The 21,967-nt window shown below is 41.8% G+C and overlaps 1 protein-coding gene and 1 long non-coding RNA gene across 16 annotated transcripts; one reads left to right on the top strand and one right to left on the bottom strand.

Annotated features, from left to right (window-relative positions):
• Positions 1-110: 110 nt before the first annotated feature.
• On the top strand, positions 111-5,928 carry LOC116986483. The gene is made up of 3 exons (XR_004415490.1): positions 111-144; positions 3,899-4,005; positions 5,685-5,928. It is a non-coding gene; the product is annotated as an uncharacterized LOC116986483 (long non-coding RNA).
• On the bottom strand, positions 1,671-21,601 carry nudt19 (nudix hydrolase 19). 15 transcript variants are annotated; one of them, XM_033042054.1, is made up of 4 exons: positions 21,375-21,576; positions 17,385-17,455; positions 9,056-9,363; positions 1,671-3,861 (listed from the first exon to the last, which is right to left on the bottom strand). In XM_033042054.1, exon 4 carries the CDS (start codon positions 3,854-3,856, stop codon positions 2,684-2,686), a length of 1,173 nt encoding a protein of 390 aa, XP_032897945.1. In that variant the 5' UTR covers positions 3,857-3,861; positions 9,056-9,363; positions 17,385-17,455; positions 21,375-21,576; the 3' UTR covers positions 1,671-2,683. The 15 variants fall into 15 exon arrangements, with proteins under 15 accessions (XP_032897945.1, XP_032897946.1, XP_032897950.1 ...); XM_033042055.1 differs by having other exon boundaries at positions 21,434-21,576; XM_033042059.1 differs by lacking the exon at positions 9,056-9,363.
• Between the last annotated feature and the right edge of the window lie 366 nt (positions 21,602-21,967).

The raw sequence follows: 21,967 nt of genomic DNA, 5'->3' as shown, positions 1-21,967 counted from the left end.
CGCCAAGCTGCAGGACTTACTGACTGACTGACTACATGCTGAAGGGGACACGAACGTTTCGTGCAGCCACTGTAAAGGCTCGATGAGAAAGGATATGTTTTAAGCCCCTCGTACACAGGACACTGAGGAGCTGGAACTTGAAATGTAAAACCTTCACTCTTTTTAGTCATGCAGTACATGTATGATGATCTAACTGCAATATTTGCATTGTAATTGATTTTGCTCGTAGTGAATACAAACATATGAATATATTGTATTTATATGGTTGCACATTCTGTGAATAACATTTTCTTGACTGCTTTTCTCTTTCTCAGTTCCCCTGCATAACCCTTAATTCATTAACTTGTTGGAAGTACATAATTAGTGCAACCATTCCTTGCAATTTAACCATTGAAAGATCACATATCGTTCCAGTAAATCTATAGGGAGGTTTCACGGCAGTCGGGTCACGACCCATGACCCGTACTGTTGCTACGCTACTCCAAATGGAGTACACGCGATGAACTGCAGGTAGGCACTTACCATTGTTTCCAGCGTAGCGGGCCCGTTAAAACCCGCTGAAAGTCAAGTTTTGCGCTGTAAATAATTATGGAAATCGGGATAAGCGTGTGAGACATTTAGCCTACTTCAGAATTCCAAAAGTGAAGAGAAATGACGGTAGATAAAAACGAGAGCTGAAGGGACAACAACAGCCAGAGTGCTTGGCGAACATTGGCCGTTTGCTCACTGCATTTCATCAACAGTAAGGCATTATTTGTGTTTTTTCTTGATTCCTTTGGCATCTAAAAAGTTTCAGAAGTGATAAATCTGGCTGTAATTTTTTTAAATCGCCCATGGTTCTCGTGGGTTGTTACATACAAAATGAAAACGCATCTGAAGAAAATTTTACAGCCAGATTTATCACTTCTGAGAATTTTTAGATACCAAAGGAATCAAGAAAAAACACAAATAATGCCTTACTTGATGAAATGCAGTGAGCAAACGCGATAATTCCCAATATTTTCCATGTTTACCAAGCACTTTAGCTCTCGCTTCTCTATACCTTCATTTCGCTTCACTTTTGGAATTCTAAAGTTGGGTACATGTCTCTCACACTTACCCAGACTACCACAATTTTTTCAGCGCAAAAATTCAACATTTTGGCGGTTTTTAACAGGTAGGAAAGTACGCGTTTCTAGCATTAATAACATATACCGGAAGTGAAGGATGTCTTCCAGTTGGATTTAGCGGCTCCGTGCGTCGAGCCCTATGACCCAGTGACCTTTCGTGCAACCTCCCTATATACATTCCAACCATGAACAAAGTACCCCTCCTCAGTTGAGGTGCCCGGAACTGGTCAATGCAATCTAGTTGTAGTGTAATGCTTTAATTACACTACAACTAGATTGCATTGACAAGTTACTGACAGTGAGGAAAGCTGTCAAACTATACAGTGGGATGTAGATCAGCCCCAGAAATGGCAGATGGAGTTCAATCCTAGCAAGTGTAAGGTGCTGTACTCTGAGAGATCGAATGAAAGAGAAAGTTTTCAGTTAATGGCAAAACCCTTAATATTTATCCTTGAAAATAAAAATTCTACAGATGTTCTGAATTTGCTCCTCTACTTTACAAATGCATGGATAGTGACTGATTGTATACACACCAGCTCAAGTGAAACAATACTGTGCAGATTGATTAATCATTTTTAATTGTCATTTGATGCTGCAATTTGCTTCGGTGATTTTCCCAGAACCCTGATATTAATATTACACCACATATTTGAAATATCATTGCCTGTTGATACATGTATTATGAGCAGAAGGAATGGATTGAAAAGATTTAGATGGATAAGAGTCAAAACATATACAAATATGGCTATTGTACATGGGCATCTTGCTGGGCATGAATGGACTGGGCATTGATGAGTGGGCTAAAGGACTTATTTCCATGCTGTATGATTCTACAATGCAGCAATGAGAATGACAGGCAGTATCTGTGGAGAAATAAAGAATTACTTTTTTCAGATTTATGACCTCATCAGAATTAAGAAAAGTTGGAAATGGAATATATGTAACAGGATAAAGACCTTGGGAAACTGAATGTGCAGGAAGGAACTGCAGATGCTGGTTGAAACCAAAGATAGCGACACAAAAAGCTGGAGTAACTCAGTGGGACAGCGTTACTCCAACTTTTTGCGTCTATCTGGGGAAACTGATTTATACAATGGGTGGTGGCTCCTCGTGAGTAAGCGTGGTAAATTTTGGACATTCACAAATTAATTGTTTAGAGATAAGATTTAGAAGATAAGAGGTAAGATATAAGGGTCTCAACCCAAAACATCACCTCCAGAGATGCTGTCTAACCTGCTGAGTTACACCAGCTTTTTGTGTCTACTTAAGATTATCATGATTTTGTGTTGCTCTTCGTGCATGCTGATTATTCCCATTTGGATTTTTCCCCCCAGCTTTTTACTATTCTGAGAACATTTCTCTCCTCCATATGTTCTCTTGGACCTGCTAGAATATTCAGAAAGATTTAGTGGTTTTAAGTTGTAATCATTTGACCGTGGCTTTCTTAATGTGTTTTTGCTCTGATATTGCTTTCTTTGTATTGGGGAAAATGTAATTAAAATTAAACAGATTGTTTTGAACAATGCAATGATATTTTACTTCAGAGTTTTTTTTTTGCTTCCTGGTCAGATAATTCAGAGATGACTATCATGATGACTGTTCATCATTAATGAGTGGACATGTTTATATTGGGGTTCAATATTCACATACAGAGCACCGTCATGAGGTTTTCTGAATTCTATTCGGTGCAGTCTGCTAACTTCCAGCCGTGCTTGATTCAGAGATTTGGAGGTAGTGAGGTTTAATTCTGTTTCCCCTGTTAAATCTGGATCTTCTGGATAAAGATCATCCCCAGGTAACAGGGTGGCAAAACCATCAGATGCAAGTAGACGGATGGGAAACCATCGCTCGCAACCTTCTACAGAACGATCTTGGCTAAATTGTTGCAAATCTTGGAGGTGGATAAATCGGCAAAGTCTGCCTATTTCATACCATTGTGGGGGAGGAAGAAAGAGTTGCTCGGATTGGTGACCCTTGATCACCTCAAGAGGGCGCATCCAACTGTGAAAGATTATTTCATGACCATCAGGTACTGTGAAAGGGATTTCTTCCAAACAACAGATGAAGAAGGCAGTATCAAACCTTTTACTCCCCTGATTTGTGGGAGTCAACCAATTACTCCACTCCTTCAATGCCCAAATATTTGGTAAACAGTCCAACTCTTTGCACAGTCTTATAAAATTTGCTGCATTTTCCTGCACAAGTGGCCTCCAACTTGCAAGTTTGTTTTGATCGTAATGTGCAAGCTGTATGACCCCTTGCTTGTTCAAGTCTTTGTCAGGGCTATTCGGCTTAACAAGGAGTATCCCAGATTCTTCAAAAGTCTCCCTAATGGCGCATATACGGAAAGCTACCTCTCCAGCTATTTGAGATCCAAGTTTTCCCCTGTGCGTTGCAAAGATTGAAGACCTCCGATCAGTTTGCTTGACTGTATCCAATTTCAAGTTGGGCGACTGGCAATAAGGATGGAACAACTGGATCCACTCGTTGGAAAAATCAGCTGTGCTGATTCGACCTCCTGGAAACACGTAAGCATTGGGGAAAAATGTGCTTCTCTGATTCCGTTGTAACAAAAGCAAGGCAAAATCACATACTGACTTTGCCACGCTTGACAGAGTTAGGTTCCGCTCCTGTGGTTGCTGAGAGATTTGTGTATTGATACCATTTTCGCTCAATTTGTGATTTCGGATACCTGCAGCCAGGATCACAGTCGCTGACTCCTTCCAGTATTTTAAGTCTCTATTCATCGTTGCTGCAAGAAACAATAACTTGTTAATTTATCTTTACAGGTATGAACTGACTTATTGACACATATATGAATGAGTGTGTGGGAGACCAGTAAGATGGATGAGGATGGGTTTGCAGACTGTGTGGACCTGCGGGCATCTTTTACTAGGTGAGAAGAGAGCATTTTCACCTGCCTTCTATCGCTGTCTTCCTCCCACCTTTCAACCTCAGCAATCAGCGACTGTGGTGAGATGGGCAGAACTAGGTACACTGAGCACATTCACTTCCTCATTCACTAAATCAATGAGTCTGGCTGGCAGCTGCTTTTTTCTTGCCTGCTCACTATCCTCACAGCTGGGTTTGTTCATTTCAGACTTACAAACAATTCAGCTTACAAACAATTCTCGGGAATAGAAGACGAGGGGATTGTAACCTGGGGATTTGCTGTAATTGGTTGAACTGTACATTTGATACAGATCATCAGTAACCACATATTCAATTGTCACATTCAAAGAGAATTTAATATGTAACCAAAAGAATTTGCAGCGATGTAAGGCAAGCGTGAAGTGAGCCACTGATGAGACCAAAAGCCAATAAACAGCAGGAAGCTGATCACCTACTTTCCAGTGTGTCTTTGAGTGAACAGACATTGTGTTCTAGTGCCTGAAGACACTATTGAGACAAACATTAACTGCTACTCGAAGATCATTAACTCTGCATATTTCTGATATTACGAGTATTTCTATAAACACCAATTGGTTACAATATAATTGATGGAATAGAACACACTTTTCGGCCTTTTATGGGCCACATTCATCGATTACCATTAGGAAGATTTGTTTAAATGTGTGGTTTGAAGGCAATTACAATTTGTTCTGCCAATATGCAACTTTGCATAACCAAATTTCTCAGGGATATCGCTATTGCATTAGAGCAGCACTACTGCACTGAGGAACACACTAAACCTGTTGGCCTTCCGGTTTAAGGAAATGTCTTCATAGAATTCTGTCAACTGGCATATTCCAGGGTGAAGGACTAAGTGCGGAAGGATGCAGTTGAAGCCCGGTGCAGTCAACACAAAGTCTTTGTGGGGAAAGACTGCAGAACCTGGACCACAGTTTAGGGTCCTGTTACCATGGGACATGGAGAGGTTAAGTCATGTGTAACAGCCTCTCAATCATTTCATGAAGGGAATGATAATGAAAAACATTGTTAATATATTACAAGTGCATGGTACAATGAATGAACCCAGTGACATGTTCTGATGTGGCCTCCACATTAATTAGCAAGACGAAGCATAAACGAGGCAATCGTTTTATATAATGCCTGTGCTCTGTCTGCCAAGGCCTGCAGGATCTCCTGGTTGTTAACCACTTTTAAATGTCCTCCAATGCCAGAGGTCATACGTAAAGTTAAGGGACAGCACCTTTTATTCCACCTGGATAGCTTACTATTCCCCAATTTCAAGTAATATCCCTTAACCACTCTTTTCTATCCCAGTGCACACCCATTTCTCCCATTGTCTCCCAGAAATTTTCATCTCTCCAGTCACCCAACTTCCTTCATACACTTATCTCCCATTCCTAAGTCCCTCATTTTCCCATTATTCCCTTTCTTTTCTCTCCCTGTAGCTTTACATTTACCCTTCTCCACTTTTCTGACACAATTTTGTCTTTTTTACCACTCGCCTTTGTCACATACTCCACCCATCTGCAAATCAAATCCCCTCCCCTCACCTATAATTTGCCAGGCTTTGTCCAGACGCTACCTATTTTAGTTTTCTCCCCATTATTACAATCTGCCTGAAGGGTCCCAACTCACAAAGTCACCTGTCTATTCCCTCCACAGATGCTGCCTGACCAGTTGACCTCAACCAGCACTTAGTGTTCCACTGAAGATTCCAACGTCTGCATTACTGTATACTTCATGAATAAAGTACTTTTTGAGAAAGAAGCAATTTCCTGGCTGCAAAATTAACCAGACCTAAGCAGGATGGAGAGCAGTGACAGCTTTGCTACAAATAATCGACCAGATTTACCAGACTGGTTAGCATGCAACAAAAGCTTTTAACTGTACTTCTGTACATGTGACAATAAACTAATCTAAACAGATCTGTGTTTCTTTAAACATAGAACAGTACAGCACAAGAACAGCAGACATTGCCTGTGACAAACAGGATGCCAAGACCAATTCTTATCTGTCTGCACATAATCCATATCAATCCCATTCCCTGTATATCCATATGCCTATCCAAAAGTGTCTTAAATTATATTATCATATCTGCTTCAACCACTTGCCCCAGCAGCCCATCGCAGATACCACCCTGTGTAAACAACTTACCCAGCACATCTCCTTTAAACTTTGCCCCTCTCACCTGAAACTTATGCCCTCTAGTATTTGACATTTTCCATAATGTTTTGACTATCTACCTTATCCACGCCTCTCATAATTTTATATTTTCCCTTCAGGACTCAGTGCAACATATGGTGTTCCAGAGAAAGCAATCCAAATCCATCAAACTTCTCTCTGTAGCCAACATCCTCTAACCCAGCCAGTATGCCTCCTCTGAACCTTTTCTGAAGCCTACACATTATAGCCATCCTATAACGGGGCAACCAGAACACACACAATTCTCCAAATATGGCCTAACCAACGCCCAAAAAGCTGCATTATGACTCCCTTACTCTTATACTCAATGCCCTAACCTATGAAAGCAAACATACTATATGCCTTCTTTACCAATATCTATGTCACTACTTCAGGGAGTTATGGACGGACCCCAAGATCCATCTGTATATCAATGCTGTTAAGTGTCATGCAGTTAATAGCAGGACAGAGGGGAGGCTGTAGATGTTGTTTACCAAGATTTTCAGAAGGCCTTTGATAAGGTGCCGCACGGTCCCTTTCCAATCAACCTAATTAAAATAAGTATAGCAAAATCCTGGAGGGTATTGACCAGCGAAAGGCAGCCGGACCGGATAACATACCGGGGCGTCTGCTTAGGGGATGTGCCGACCAGCTGGCTCTGGTTGTGACAGACATTTTTAACATCTCCCTGAACCAGGCCATTGTTCCATCATGTTTCAAGACAGCCACCATCATACCAGTTCCCAAAAAGTCTACAATAACCTGCCTGAATGATTACCGCCCCGTAGCACTCACACCAATAATAATGAAGTACTTTGAGAGGCTTATTAAGCAGCACATGGTCTCTAAACTCCCCTCCAGTTTTGACCCGCTCCAGTTTGCTTATCGCCCGAACCGCTCCACAGAGGATGCTATTTCCTCTGTAGTCCATCTGGGCCTACAACACCTGGAGGAGAGGAACACCCACGTGCGGATGCTGTTTGTTGATTTCAGCTCAGCATTTAACACGATAATCCCCCAGCATCTGGTGAGCAAACTGGCACCCCTAGGTTTCAATACCATACTATGCAACTGGATCCTGGATTTCCTTTCTGAAAGACCCCAGTCTGTGCGGGTGGGGAATAACACCTCCTCGGTCATCACACTGAGCACCGGCTCCCCTCAGGGCTGTGTCCTGAGTCCGCTGCTCTTTACATTGATGACACATGACTGTGTCGCCAGGTCCACTACTAACCATATCATCAAATACGCGGATGACACAACAGTAGTGGGCCTCATCCGCAATAACGACGACCAGGCATATAGAGAGGAGGTGGAACAGCTGGTGAGCTGGTGCAGCAGGAACAACCTTCTCCTAAATGTGAACAAAACCAAGGAGATTGTCGTCGATTACAGAAGGAAAATTCAGCCCAGTCACACTCCACTTTGCATCAACAACTCAGCAGTGGAGCAGGTGAAAAGAATCAAGTTCCTGGGTGTGCATATAACGGACACCTTAAACTGGTCCACAAACATTACATCTCTGGCAAAACGGGCACAGCAGCGTTTGTACTTCCTCCGCAGGTTGAGAAGTTTACACCTCCACCCTCCCATCCTCGCCACTTTCTACAGAAGCACAATTGAGTCGGTCATGACCAGCTGCATCTCTACGTGGTGCGGCAGATGTACAGATGCGGACTGGAAGTGCCTTCAGAGAGTGGTGAGGACAGCGGAAAAAATCATTGGGACTTCTCTTCCCTCCATCATGGACATGGGGTACAAGCGCTGTCTGATTAGAGCTAAGGGCATTACCAGAGCCCCCACACACCCACAATTTGGACTGTTTATACTGCTTAACTCTGGGAGGAGGTACCGCAGCATGAAGAGCGGGACAACCAGGTTCTGCAACAGCTTCATCTCCCAGGCCATAAGATTACTGAACATTCAACAAAACCGAGGCTAGAACTTTTTAAATATCGACACTTTTAAAAAACTTTTTATATATATTTATTTTACAGAACCATGCACATGAGGCATTTTTATGGACGCACCTAGCACTTTTACTTTTACTATTTACCTGATTTGGAGAGTCAAATGCAACGAAATTTCGTTCAAGGTGAACTGTGTCTAGGTGTATATCTGAATGACAATAAAGTTTTCATTCAATTCATTCATTCAAGTTTTCAGCTTGTTCAACTGAAACTCACCTAGGCTTATTACTTTTTTAAAGTTCTGCTCTCCTACAACTGCTTTCAGGTTGTCCAACAGAAAATCCTCTCAGCACGTTAAAAAAGCATCAATGACAATGCAATCTAGAATGAATAAGGAACTCAAAAACAATCAGTATTAGTAAAGAATGAAGTGGAGAAACTAATTGGACTGAACATTGGTAAATCCTCAGGATGTGATGATGACCTACATCACAAGATATTAAAAGAGATGCCAATGAGGATGGTATATAGAATGATGTCATCTTATGAAACTCCATAGTATCTAAAACAGAGATTTTAACCCCAATATTTTAAATGGAGGGGGAAATGGGGAATTACAGATCAGCTAGCTTGACAACAATAGGGCAAATGTTACAATTCACTATTAAAGTAGTAACAAGGCTTTTGGAAAATATGATAAAATGAGCAATCAACGGATATATGAGAAGTTAGCTCTTGATGTGCGCAGCAGAAACTCCTGAGCAATCAACATGGATATATGCGAGGGTAGTGCCTGCCACGGAACTGGGAACCCACCTGGAGTGGCAAGCCAGCAAGCCTGGCTTCCGCTCATCCCTGAGGACCAGTGAGGAGGGTGGAGGAAGTTGGTGACGGCAGCAGACGTTAGAACAAAGGGTCGGTAAGAAGAACCAGGGGTCTTACCTTCCGCGCCCTCAAAAGTCAGCTGTGGGAGGTGGCCAGGCGCAGATGGTTCACTGGACAATCTGGATGAAGGGGATGGCTGTGATGCGCCTTTATGGCCAGCTGCAGCTGGAACTTGCCACTGCGGTCCAGGCTCTGGAACTCTGGCCCATTCCCATAGCTGACTTCTGAGGCTGATGTTGAAGGCTGGTATCTTGCCCCCCTCGGGGACCTAGGGTATTCTGGTACCATTGGACTTCTCCCAGAGGCCGTGACCACAATTGGTCCAGCAATACGGATAATCTTGAAAGGCTCTGGAACCAAGGACACTGAAAAATTGATGGCAGACTTATTTAACCATTCAATTATTTTAATTGGCAAAATAATGCTTCCTCGACTTTGTTGGTGGTAAAAGTTACAATGTTCTTTGAATGCTTCTGAATGTCATTGATATTCAACTTCTCAAAAAAAAATGTAATTAAAAAAAATCGAGACACTAAAGCAAATTATTATAACTCTTTCTCTCTAATCAAATAAATGAACATATTGAAAAACTAAGTACAAATTCAGCAGACACATTCCACAGCACAAATGCCAAGAAATTAAACAGGTTGGAAATCCATTGTAAATTGCCAAAACCCTGGCTGGGATGATGTTGTATTCTATTAGAAATTTTGTTCAGAACAAATGGCATCAAACAAGATGACTTACATTTCTTTTCCCTTTTAATTAAACCAAAATCAGATTCCAGCATTGCAGATGAGCTGAACCCAAAGTTCTTGCATAGAGTAGAAAATATTTGCAGTGTAAAAACCTTTTCTTATTTGTCAATAGATGTTAGAATTGGCTTGTCCGACACGAACACAGTCCTGGCTCATTGCTGCCTGTAAATCCTTCTTGTCCCTTAAAAAAAAAATCATTGTTGAACCACGGTCTCTCTTTTAGATATTTAGAGGAAATATGTTTCTCCGAATTTCCTATGTATGGTTGACTCTTATGAACTACTAGAATATTCTAGCTAAACAAAATTTGTGCAAATTACGCTACAGCCATGTTTTTTTTTCTAGTTTTAATGTTCAGTGTGAAAATTCATTCAAAAATAAATGCTTATCATTACACTCGCTAACATTTATTTCAGGCACAAGTTTTTGCATATTAACCAGGCAATTCACCTATGACTATGAGGATGATTGTTTATTTCTAATGGGTGGACATGTTTATATTGGGGTTCAATATTCACATACAGAGTACAATCGTGAGGTTTTCTGAATTCTATTCGGTGCAGTCTGCTAACTTCTAGCCGTGCTTGTTTCAGAGATTTGGAGGTAGTGAGGTTTAATTCCATTTCCCCTGTGAAATCTGGATTTTCTGGATAAAGATCATCCCCAGGTAACAGGGTGGCAAAACCATCAGATGCAAGTAGACGGATGGGAAACCATCGCTCACAACCGTATACAGAACGATCTTGGCTAAATTGCTGCAAATCTTGGAGGTGGATAAATCGGCAAAGTCTGCCTATCTCATACCATTGAGGGGGGGGAACAAGGAATCTCTCAGATTGGTGACCCTTGATCCCCTCAAGAGGGTGCATCCAACTGTGAAAGATTATTTCATGATCATCAGGTTCTGTGAAAGGGATTTCTTCTAAACAACAAATGAAAAATACAGTATCAAACCTCTTTCCCCCCAGATACGTGGGAGTCAACCAATTACTCCACTCCTTCAATGCCCAAATATTTGGTAAACAGTCCAATTCTTTGCACAGTCTTATAAAATTTGCTGCATTTTCCTGCACAAGTGGCCTCCAACTTGCAAGTTTGTTTTGATCGAAATGTGCAAGCTGTATGACCCCTTGCTTGTTCAAGTCTTTGTCAGGGATATTCGGCTTAACAAGGAGTATCCCAGATTCTTCAAAAGTTTCCCTAATGGCACAAATACGGAAAGCTACCTCTCCAGGTATTTGAGATTCTAATTTTCTCTTTTCCGTTGCAAAGATTGGAGATCTCCGAATAGTTTGCTTGACAGTATCCAACTTAAAGTTAGGTGATTGGCAATAAGGATGGAACAACTGGATCCATTCTTTGGAAAAATCAGCTGTGCTGATTTGACCTCCTGGGAACACATAAGCATTGGGGAGAAATGCGTGTCCCTGATTCCGTTGTAATAAAAGCAAGGCAAAATCACATATTGCCTTCTCTAGGCATGACGGAGATGGATTCCTCTCTCGTGTAGGTGTTGAAATTGGAGGTTTACCAGGCTGAGAATTGGTAGCGCCTTTACTCATAAGCTGTTTTTGAGTACCTGCAGCCAGGATCACAGTCGCCGCTTCTTTCCAATATTTTAAATCTCTATTCATTTTTGCTGCAATAAATAGAACCTTTTAGATTATTGTTAGTTGTTGCTATTACTCATCAGCTGGTGCAACTTATCATTGAAAAACATTTCTACTGTAAGCAGTATCCTCAGTGTTCTCCAATGTGGACTAGCAGCTATAGTGCTCCTTAGTTGGAACCAGCACCTTGTACTTTGAGGTATGGCTGACATTCCTTTGCCACCTCATCCCTTTCCCTCCTAACTTCTTAATCATACATTATAAAAATATTTATTCTAATCTTTAATAATGTGGAAATAAAAAATCTCTCCAACTGCAGGCCCTAAAAAAAATAACTCTACCTTTATGCTGTTATGATGATATTTAAACAAACTAAGGTCTGATCGAAGAAACAATGGGTCTTTGTCCCAGAGAATATAAAGAGACGGATAGGTAAGATTAAAAAATATATATGTTGTTATGAGTCAAGTTCAGAAGTGCTCCTTCAGATATCTGGATGAAGCCATCTGCAAAGCTTCTGGGAATCAGCTTCCAGTCATTGTAGAATGCCCCTTCCCCTAATGATTAACAAATTCATGGGTCCATAGCTGGTCATCTGCCAAAGTCATGGAAGCTATAATAGCATGGATACAGGCCCCTTGGCCCAACTGCTCCATGCCAACTAAGATGTCTAACCAAGCTAATCCCACTTGCCTGCACATGGTCCATATCCCTCCCAACGTTTTCTATCCACAAACATATTCAAGTGTGTTTTTAAGTGTAATTATACCTGCCTCCAACACTTCCTCTGCAACTTATTCAATATATGCACCACCATCTGCGTGGGGAAAAAATGCTGCTCAGTTCCATTTTAAATCTTATATCTCTCTCACTTAAAACCTTTGCCCTCATGTTTTAGGCTCCCCTGCGCTGGAGAAAAGACTGATTAATCACCTTATCTATGCCCCTCATGATTTGATAAAACTCCATATAGTCACGCCGCAGCCTCTTATGGTGTTTTTGATTTTCAGCTTCCCTTTGCTGGCATCCCCAGAGAGAATTTAGGCCAATGAGTCTTGGCTGTAATGATCTACTGGACCTCCGTGTCCTTAGATTTCCAATTCAGTTTGGGGGCTCATATGCTCCCGTCACTAATGTTGAGGCCATGTTTTTTTCACTGTAGTAAAAGTGGCGCAATTTTGTATAATATCTACTGGGAAAAATTATGACAGAATCATAATTTACTGCTCATTGAGTCTGACTTTCAGTCTACAACTTGTTCCTGAGGGTGCTTCCATCTGACAGTCTTTAAAGGTGTTTAAATTTCCTGGTTGGTTTGTGTGTCAAAAATCAATAACTAAGAATTATTGCTAACCAGGTAAGAATACTGAACTTCAATGAAGTTAAAATAACACTGTTCCAAATTAGAATGCACATCAAAAATTAAAGGCAAATGTCTGGTTTGGGACTGAGGCAGCTGAAATAAGGAATGTTGCTTTAAATTTGGAGTGTACAAATTGAGTCAGTGTGACATTGGAAAACGGAGGAAGTCAGGGTGACAAAAGTAGAAAAAAGCAAGGCATTTCAGAAATGTAAACATGCAGATGTAAATTTTAAATTTGAGGTGTTATGGGAACCACAAACCCATATAGGACAGCAGGAATAGCGAGGATGTGTGACCAGGACTAGGTGTCAGATTTAGCCAGAGTTTTGAACGGCCGAGAAAGAGGGGTAAATGTTTGCAATAGTCCAATGTTTATTGTAGGGTGGAAAAAAGATCACTGATGTTTGAATGTCTGACATTCAAACATCAGGGTTACTAACAATTGAATGTGATACATGTACATATAGTTTAATAGCATGCAGTGATTGAATTGGACATTCCATGTATGTTTCCATCCATATCTGTGTCAACATGAGCAAGTTTCAGATGAGGAAGTTATGAATTGATATTATGGGGACTTACAATTTATGAATGTATTTATGAATGTAGTGAAATGTCATTTGATTATCTAATTGTACTACAACTATAGTTGAGCAAGAGCCTGGGCATGTTAGACGAGGATATTATGCTAGACCATGCCAAAGTATGCAGGAAAAGGTAAATGAATCATGGTCACAGGTAATTTAATTTGCTTTCTTTAGGGCCCTTTCAAAACAGTGGTTCTGTTTAAGCCTGAATGGTTTTACATAAATTATCAAAGATTTTAGAATAGTAGAGCACTAGAGCAGTAGATTGGAAGAAGACATTGGGCCCATTGGTTCGACAAGCATTTTAGCTATGTTTCATTTTAAGATTCAGCACAGAAACAGGCCATTCGGCCCACCGAGTCCACACTGACCATCGATCACCCGTTCACAGTAGTGCTATATTATCCCAGTTTCTAATCCACCCCCTACACACTCGGACCAATTAATCTACAAACCCACACGTCTTTGGGATATGGGAGGAAACTGGAGTGCCCGGAGGAAACCCACGTGGCTCAAGGAAGAATATGTAAACTCCACACTGGCAGAACCTAGGGTCTCTGGCCCTCCGAGGCAGCAGATCTACCAGATGCACCACTGTGCCGCGAGCAGGAGAGTAAAAGTAACAATATAGTGTTGCAAAAATATTGGAACAAATGAAATTGGCTGCATAGTCTCTTGGGATTGTCTCAAAAGGCAGATTTGGGTCCTAAATGTCCAGGGTACAATGGGTTCAGGAAGGGTAGTGAAGGAAAGAATAATGGGGGTGTGACTATTTTGATAAAGAATATTTAAGTATGGAGAAGGCAGATGTCCTTCAGGAATAAAGGACAAATCTATAGGAGTTAGAAAACAATAGAGCTGCCATTACATTTTAGGTTGGCCCCTATACACAACTAATGATTTGGAAGTATATAAAGAAGATTACATGGAAATTATTGAAAGGTAGAACTATGTAATAATGATAATGGAGAACTTCCATCTATTCCGACACAGACTGAGGTAGCAGAAAAGCGGGGGAACTATTTCTCACGTTTTCTGAATTTTAATCTAAACATTTCCAGTTTATTACAGAAGGAATCTCTGTAGGATTATGGTTGTCAGGGACAAGGTGGGCGAGGTGAGGAACATTTGGGAAAGTATTTACAATGTGATATTAGGTCTAGATTGAGGAGCAATCTAGAGTAAATATATACTTATTTGGAACGGTCTTCATTTCAGTAGGCAGCAAATGAATCCAGCCATGTTAAACTAGAATTAAGCAAAAATGAAATTGAACAATGATGATCTTTAAAAGATGTTAATTTGCACTCTATGTCCATTCCCACAATCTCCAGATTAGTGGAAGCTTTGTAGGGTAGTATCCAGTAGTGAACTTGTCATTTGGAGCTATCCTCTTCTCAAACAGGTAAACCATTTTAGATTTGGTTGGTGGAAGGGGTGAGGAGTGGATAAATAGTTTGCTACTTTCTGCTGAGATCACGATATGATATCACGATTGACTCCGATGGATAACTGTAAAAAAGGACTAAGCAAGCTCGAGCAAACTGGAGAGGGACAGATGATTGATTGATTGTCATGTGTACTTGGTACAATGAAATTATTTGTTTGGCATACATAGAACTATTGTATGAACTAAACTCCTGAATGTTTTTTTGCCTCTGTCGTCGAGGGTCATGGATATCTTGGAATGGCTACAGGTCATTCTCTGAAAAGGGAGGATGATCAGCCAGAGGTCGTGATAAATATTGCACTATTGACATAGGTAAAAAGAGTTGAGGTGCAGCAAAGTGAATTTAGGGAGTCAAGGGCCTGTCCCACTTGGCGATATTTTCGGCAACTGCCGGCATCATGGACCGACGTATCAGGTCACCGAAAAATTTGCGGAGTGATGACGTATTGACGCGCGGTATTTTTTCAAGTGTCGCACCGCTGGATTTTGAATGGCAACATGATATGAAAAAAATCGCCAAATGGGACAGGCCGTTTAGGTAGAAAGTAGAAGAGCAAGAACTTCAAGGTTGTAATCTGTATCTTATTTCTTGTGCGAAATGCTAATGAATATAGAAATAGGAGGATAGGTAGCTAAAGGGGTGGTGCAGGAGGAAGGGGTTTAAATACTTTGATCATTGGGACCACTTCTTGGGAAGATGCATGTTGTACAAGCAGGCCAAATTACATCCGAACTGGATGGGAACTAACTTTACAGGGAGTTTTGTTTATTATTGATGCTTTACATTAATTTGGCATGGAGGATGAAATGGAAAACAGTAGTACATTAGGTAGGAAAATGAAGTCAAATATAGATTATAATTCAAATGTGTCAACAAGGAAGAGTAGTTGATGACATGATAAGGCAGACAAGTTGCATTAATTTTGGTGCTAAGAATCTAATAGGCAAAGCTGATAAACTAAAGACCATTGTCACCTGAAAAAAAACAATATAAATGTAATCACAGAAATGTGAATGAATTAAGGACAGGTATGGCACTTTAACTAGCCTTCCCATTCACCTTTCTGTCCTGGGCCTCCTCCATTGCCAGTGTGAGGCCACACGCAAACCCGATGAACAGCACCTCATAGCTTATAACTCAACGGTATGAACATTGAATTCTCCAATTTTAGGTAACTTCTACAAACACCTCCCTTCCCGTTCTCCACCCCTGCACACCCGCACTCCCACTATTCCCACTCTTCCCCCTCTTCCCCTGTACCACCACTTTAATCAGCTTTAACCAGCTTCTAAGTTCACAACTATGTATCCCTCTTGGGGTCACACCTGCTTCTATCTCTAGCCTTTGTCCAACAATCTGTCTATAAGGAACCCCCAAGGTCATCTGTTGCCAACCATGATTTGTCCTGCCTCTTTTTGGCTCCAGTTTTTTTCCTTTTACACCCCCCCCCCCCCCCCCCCACTACAATCAGTCTGAAGAAGGATTCTGACGTGAAACATTACCTATCCATTTTCTCCAGAGATGCTGCATGACCCGCTGAGTTACTCCAGCACTTTATGTCCACTACCTCCCTGCACTATGTTTCATGCCCTGGCTAATGAAGGCAAGCATCCCATATGCTTTATTCACCACCCTATCCAGTGTTGCTACATTCAGGAATCTTTGGACTTTGGACAAGATCCCTTTGATCAGTAATACTCCTTGGGACCCTATCATTCATGGTATATGTCCTACCTCTATTTGACAATCCAAAATGCATCATCTCACATCTATCAGGATTAAATTCCATCTGCTATTGCCTTGCCCAGCTTATCAGTTGATCAATATCATTGCATACCCTTACTAGCCTCCTCACTATGAAATACAAATTAATTTTTTGTATCTAAATGTGCTAATCCTACATTCACACTCAAGACGTTAATACATATAACAAACTGCAAGAGTCCTAGTGCTGATTTTTACTGGTAGTCATCAATGCAACCCTTGAACATCATCCCGAATCTCCTACACTAAGCCAATATTGGATCTGATTTGAAAACCTTTATACTTTAATCATTTGGAGCCATCCATGTGGGACCTAAAAGGCTTTGCTGAAGACCAGATTTACTATATCAATGTCCTCAAATTTAGTTATTTCTTTAAAACTTCAATTAGTCAGACAGGCTATCCCACTAACAAATCTGTGCCAATTCTCCCTGATTAATAATAATAATGATAATGGATGGGATTTATATAGCGCCTTTCTAATACTCAAGGCGCTTTACATCGCATTATTCATTCACTCCTCAGTCACACTCGGTGGAGGTAAGCTACTTCTGTAGCCACAGCTGCCCTGGGGCAGACTGACGGAAGCGTGGCTGCCAATCTGCGCCTACGGCCCCTCCGACCACCACCAATCACTCACACACATTCACACACAGGCAAAGGTGGGTGAAGTGTCTTGCCCAAGGACACAACGACAGTATGCACTCCAAGCGGGATTCGAACCGGCTACCTTCCGGTTGCCAGCCGAACACTTAGCCCATTCTGCCATCTGTCGTCCCTGATTAATCCCTTACATTCAAAGTGTACATTAGTCCTGTCCCTCAGACCTTTAGACTAGCTGGCCTATAGTTACCTGTCTTATCCCTGCTGCCCTTCTTGAATAAAGGTATCACATTTGCTGCCTTCCATCATCTGGCATCTTACCTGTGAAAATCAAAGATTTAAATACTTCTGTCAGACCAAACCAGTAATCTCGTCATTTTAGGATACATCTCATCGGGCCCTTAGAATGTCATTGTTGCAAATGAAATCTCCAACAACTATGCTTTTCTCCAAAGTGAATACAGGTGAAAAGTATTTATTTAAGATCTTGCCCAATTCCTCACACTCCATGCATAGATTTCTCCTTTGATCCCTATTGGGTTCTACTCTTGCCCATTTACTTTCCTTATCTTAATATACTTATAAAACACCTTTGGATTCTCTTAATCCTGTCTGCCAGTGATATATTGATTACCCTCTCTGCTCTTCCAACTTGTTTTTATTTTCCTGGAAGGTCTCCATGTTTTCAGTGCTCTCTACCTGTTATATTTGTACTTTTTGTTCTTTTTAAACCATACTTTCCAGGGTTCCCCTGACCGGCTATCTTTACCCTTCAGCTTTATGGAACTCTTTACCCTTGAACTACGTTTCACTTTTCAAAATCTCCTAATCAAATATTGCCCCAATGTCACAAATGCAGTTTGGGTAATGCTTTTGTGGAACACTTCCATTTAACCCTCAAGCATGACTCTAGATTTCTAGTTGCCTGGATCTAGCCCTCTCCCATTCTGCAATCTCCACCCCTCTCCCATTCTGCAGGCTTTGTCTTTTACCTTTACACTGTTCCAATTAAGCCCAACACAAGTTCAAGAAGGAGCATATAAATTTCCAATTAAGCAGGTTACAGCCACATAATTCAACACCAAATTCCAAAAGATTAGATAACCAACCTTTTCAGTTTGTATCAGAAATGGAAGGTTCTGGTGAAATGTCAAAAATAAACTCTAGTTTTCTCTCTCAACAAATGCTGTGTCACCTGTTGGATACCCATCATTTTGTTTTAGTTCAGATTTTTACCAATTGTAATAAACTGTATCTCAGTTCCAACACTGTTTCTTTCTCTCTCTCTTCACCATCCTCATTTATTACCTATTTATTTACCACTTGATGGATCACCTCAAGCCTCACTGACCTCCTTGAGACCAGTTTGCCTGCTTTTCCCCTCCCCACCACAATCTGTCTGAAGAAGGATTCCGACCCATAATGTCACCCTATCTATTTTGTCCACAAATGCTGCCTGACCCTCCGAGTTCCTCCAGCACTTTCTCTTTTGTCGTATATCAGATTCTGCAGTTCATTGTTTCACATTTAGGGCTACTCTAATTTGCTTGTGTACTATTGTACTATGACCTCCAGCGGATCTCTCCTTCCAGTGGATGTTTTGCTGAACTCAAATTCATTGAACATCCATCTTGGGGTTATTAGTCTAGGCTCTGGAGTATTCACTTGGTAAGTACGCTGTGACACTCACGTCATGATAGAGAAATTAAAACTCTGGATGCCTGCAAGATAATATTAGGACGAATAGAAAAATAGGTGCAGGAGTAGACCATTCGGCCCTTTGAGCCAGCATCGCCATTCAATATGATCATGGCTGATCATCTAAATTCCTGCTTTTTCCCCATATCTCTTGATTCCTTTAGCCCTAAGAGCAAAATCTCTTAGCCCTAAGAGCTAAATGCAAACATTATGACATTTTCCTAGCTAGATGTGAAGGTGCAAGTCCATCTCACCTCTGGACTCCTGCACCAGCCCTTCTCAAAATAAATGTTCACGCATGTAGTACATCCATCAATGAGAATGCCTACAAGTCTTTGGTCAGGCCCAAATTGGAGTATTGTGGAGCCATATGGGATCCTTTCAACAACAACATCACCCTGGAGAAAGTACAACACCGAGCAGCCCGCTTTGTATGTAATGACTACAAGCGCAAATCAAGCGTGAATAATATGCTGACTTCTCTCGGATGGGACTCCCTAGAGCACCGCAGAATCAGGCTAAGACTTATTGCAATTTACAAGGAGATTCACAAAATCAAGCCATCAAATCTCCCGTCATTCACACGGCATCAACTGCCATGAAACAAGACTAGCTAACGGTCCCTACATCATCAACTCGCTAAGTTTCAATAAACTTTGCTACCAATATTCCCTTAACCCAAGGACGATAAGGGAATGGAATAGGTTACCACCCAACACACGTGCTGCTCCCAATGTTAAGTCATTTAAAAAGGGGATTGAGCAACTAGATCACCTCAACTTGGTCAAAAGTGCCCACTTCAAAATGTAATCACTACACTACTCACTCTGACCTGCGCAAGATAACTACTGATGAGGTGTTTGCGCAGTAATCAACCAGAACCAGAACTCCCTTCTGTCAGACAACATGGAAAAAGGCTTTTGGCCCACCTCATCCATGCCAACCTAATAGACCATGTAAACTGGTCCCATTTACTGGTGTTTGACCCATATCCCTTTAAGCCTTTCCTATCCATGTACCTGTGAAAACGTCATTTAAATGTAGTTTTGTTCCTGTCTCAATCATTTCCTCTGACAGTAGGTATGTTGCAAAACCTACCTTCAGCGTCGCTGCAGGTCTGTCGCTGCCCGTGTGCGCGATTTTGGCGCCTTTGAGAGGGGGGTGGGTTTAAAATGCGATTTTCTCTCGGCTATTCAAATCAAGGTTGTTCAGCCTACTTAGTTGCTGACGAAAAATCGCTGCGAGGTTCGTTCGCTGCAGGTATTTTTAAACTTAATTGGTTCATTTAATTGTTATAGTAAGTTAAAAATCATCCTCTAAACCCGCGACCACCGACAACGGGACGGATCTCATGCAGGGGACAACGGAAGGTAGGTCGTTTATTTTTACATTAAAAGCGCTTCTTAAGATCCCTTTACACAAAGTTTTATGTTGCGAGTAGCTAATTTGGGGCCCCATTAAATCCCGCTGTATTTTTCTGGGCATATGGGGTACAAATCCACAGCAATGGGAGCATTCCAAACCAGCGCGTTCCACAGAGTTCCACAAGATCCCACTCGAAAGCTGATTTAAATGGCCATTAATTTACAGCAATTGAACACTAAATTCCTTCCATTTGGCCTATAAATAAATGTAAATGAGATTTAAAAATCATGTTTTATTGTGAATTCTTTGTGAATGTTATTTGGACACTTAGGCTATTTAAAAATGTTAATCTTTTCTTAAGAAATGGATAGATGTTTAGATCTAGTAATTGAAGTTTGGAATTAGCTACAATTGGGCAACTAACTCATTATATGCTTTAATTTCAGGTCATCCAAGTAAGATTGTTTCATATTTGTTTCAGAATGCTTCAATCTATAATAACTGAAAATTTCTTTCAGTTCTCTTAATTTTTAATAAAGTTATGGCCATTTCACTGTCCTCGATCACAGCTTTTGTGTTCAATGGAGAACAAGATGCTAATTTCCGAGTATGAAAATGGCCATAACTTTTTTAATACTGAAGATATGAAAGTGAATTAGGTGTCAAATTAAATTTATTTTTGTGCTTTATCTGATGGGATAAATTGCAGACTTGATTTTAAAAATCTCAAAATTCTGTAACATTGCTACTGACGGCTTGTTCCATATACGTACAGCCGTCTGTGTAAAAAGGTTGCCCTTTAGATTCATATTAAATATTTTCCCTCTCACATTAAACGAATGCCCTCTAGTTCTTGATAACCCATCCCTTGGTCACGGGCATTCACCCGAGCTGTACCCTTCATGATTTCACACAGCGCTCTAAGGTTTACCCTCGCAGTCTCCTATACTTTACTCAACAGTCTCAGCCTGCCCAAAACCTCCCTGCAACTCAGTTCCTCCAGTCCAGGCGACATCTTTCTAAATCTTATCGGCATTGTTCCCAGCTCAATGACAGCTTTCCTACGGCTGGGTAACCAAACCTAAAGTAGTCAGAGGCCTGTAGTCCAGAACACAAACTTCCGCCACCACACCTGTGTCCCGTCCCCTCTTGCCCTCCCCCTCCGGTGCCCCCTTACCCTCCGGTTCTCCCTCCCCCTTACCGTCGGATGCGGACACCACTCACTCCTCCCCTCACCGTCCAGTGCCAGTGCCGGTGCCAGCGCCCCAGGGCCGCGCTCCTCCCCCCGGCGAGTCCTCTGGAACGGTTGGTGCCGCGGCCAATGTGCGCGCCCCAGCGGAGGTCGCGCGGCCTCTGTTGGCGGGAGCGCGCGGAGGCGGCGGGTGCGCGCGGCCCCTGTGGGTCGGAGGGAGCGCGCGGCCCCTGTGGGTCGGCGGGAGCGCGCGGCCCCTGTGGGTCGGCGGGAGCGCGCGGCCCCTGTGGGTCGGCGGGAGCTCTGCTATAGGATCTTTGGGCGGGAGCGCACCCGCCGCCTCCGTAACATTCAGATCCCCTAGGTACACAAAAATGCTGGAGAAACTCAGCAGGTGCAGCAGCATCTATGGAGCGAAGGAAATAGGCAACGTTTCGGGCCGAAACCGCTCCATAGATGCTGCTGCACCCGCTGAGTTTCTCCAGCATTTCTGTGTACCTTCGATTTTCCAGCATCTGCAGTTACATTCAGATCTCCTAACTCCCTTGACCTTACCGGCAACAGCGGCCTCCCTCCCA

Source organism: Amblyraja radiata, chromosome 23, assembly GCF_010909765.2.
Source record: "Amblyraja radiata isolate CabotCenter1 chromosome 23, sAmbRad1.1.pri, whole genome shotgun sequence".
NCBI lineage: Eukaryota > Metazoa > Chordata > Chondrichthyes > Rajiformes > Rajidae > Amblyraja > Amblyraja radiata.
This window is presented reverse-complemented; position numbering and strand designations above follow the sequence as displayed.

Coding starts and splice junctions, on each gene's coding strand:
- nudt19 (XM_033042048.1), bottom strand. CDS start 19,897: ATGATTGAGACAGGAACAAAACTACATTTAAATGACGTTTTCACAG. Junction 3,862..19,851: donor TTTAAATGACGTTTTCACAG/GTACATGGATAG, acceptor TGTTTCTTGCAG/CAACGATGAATAGAGACTTA.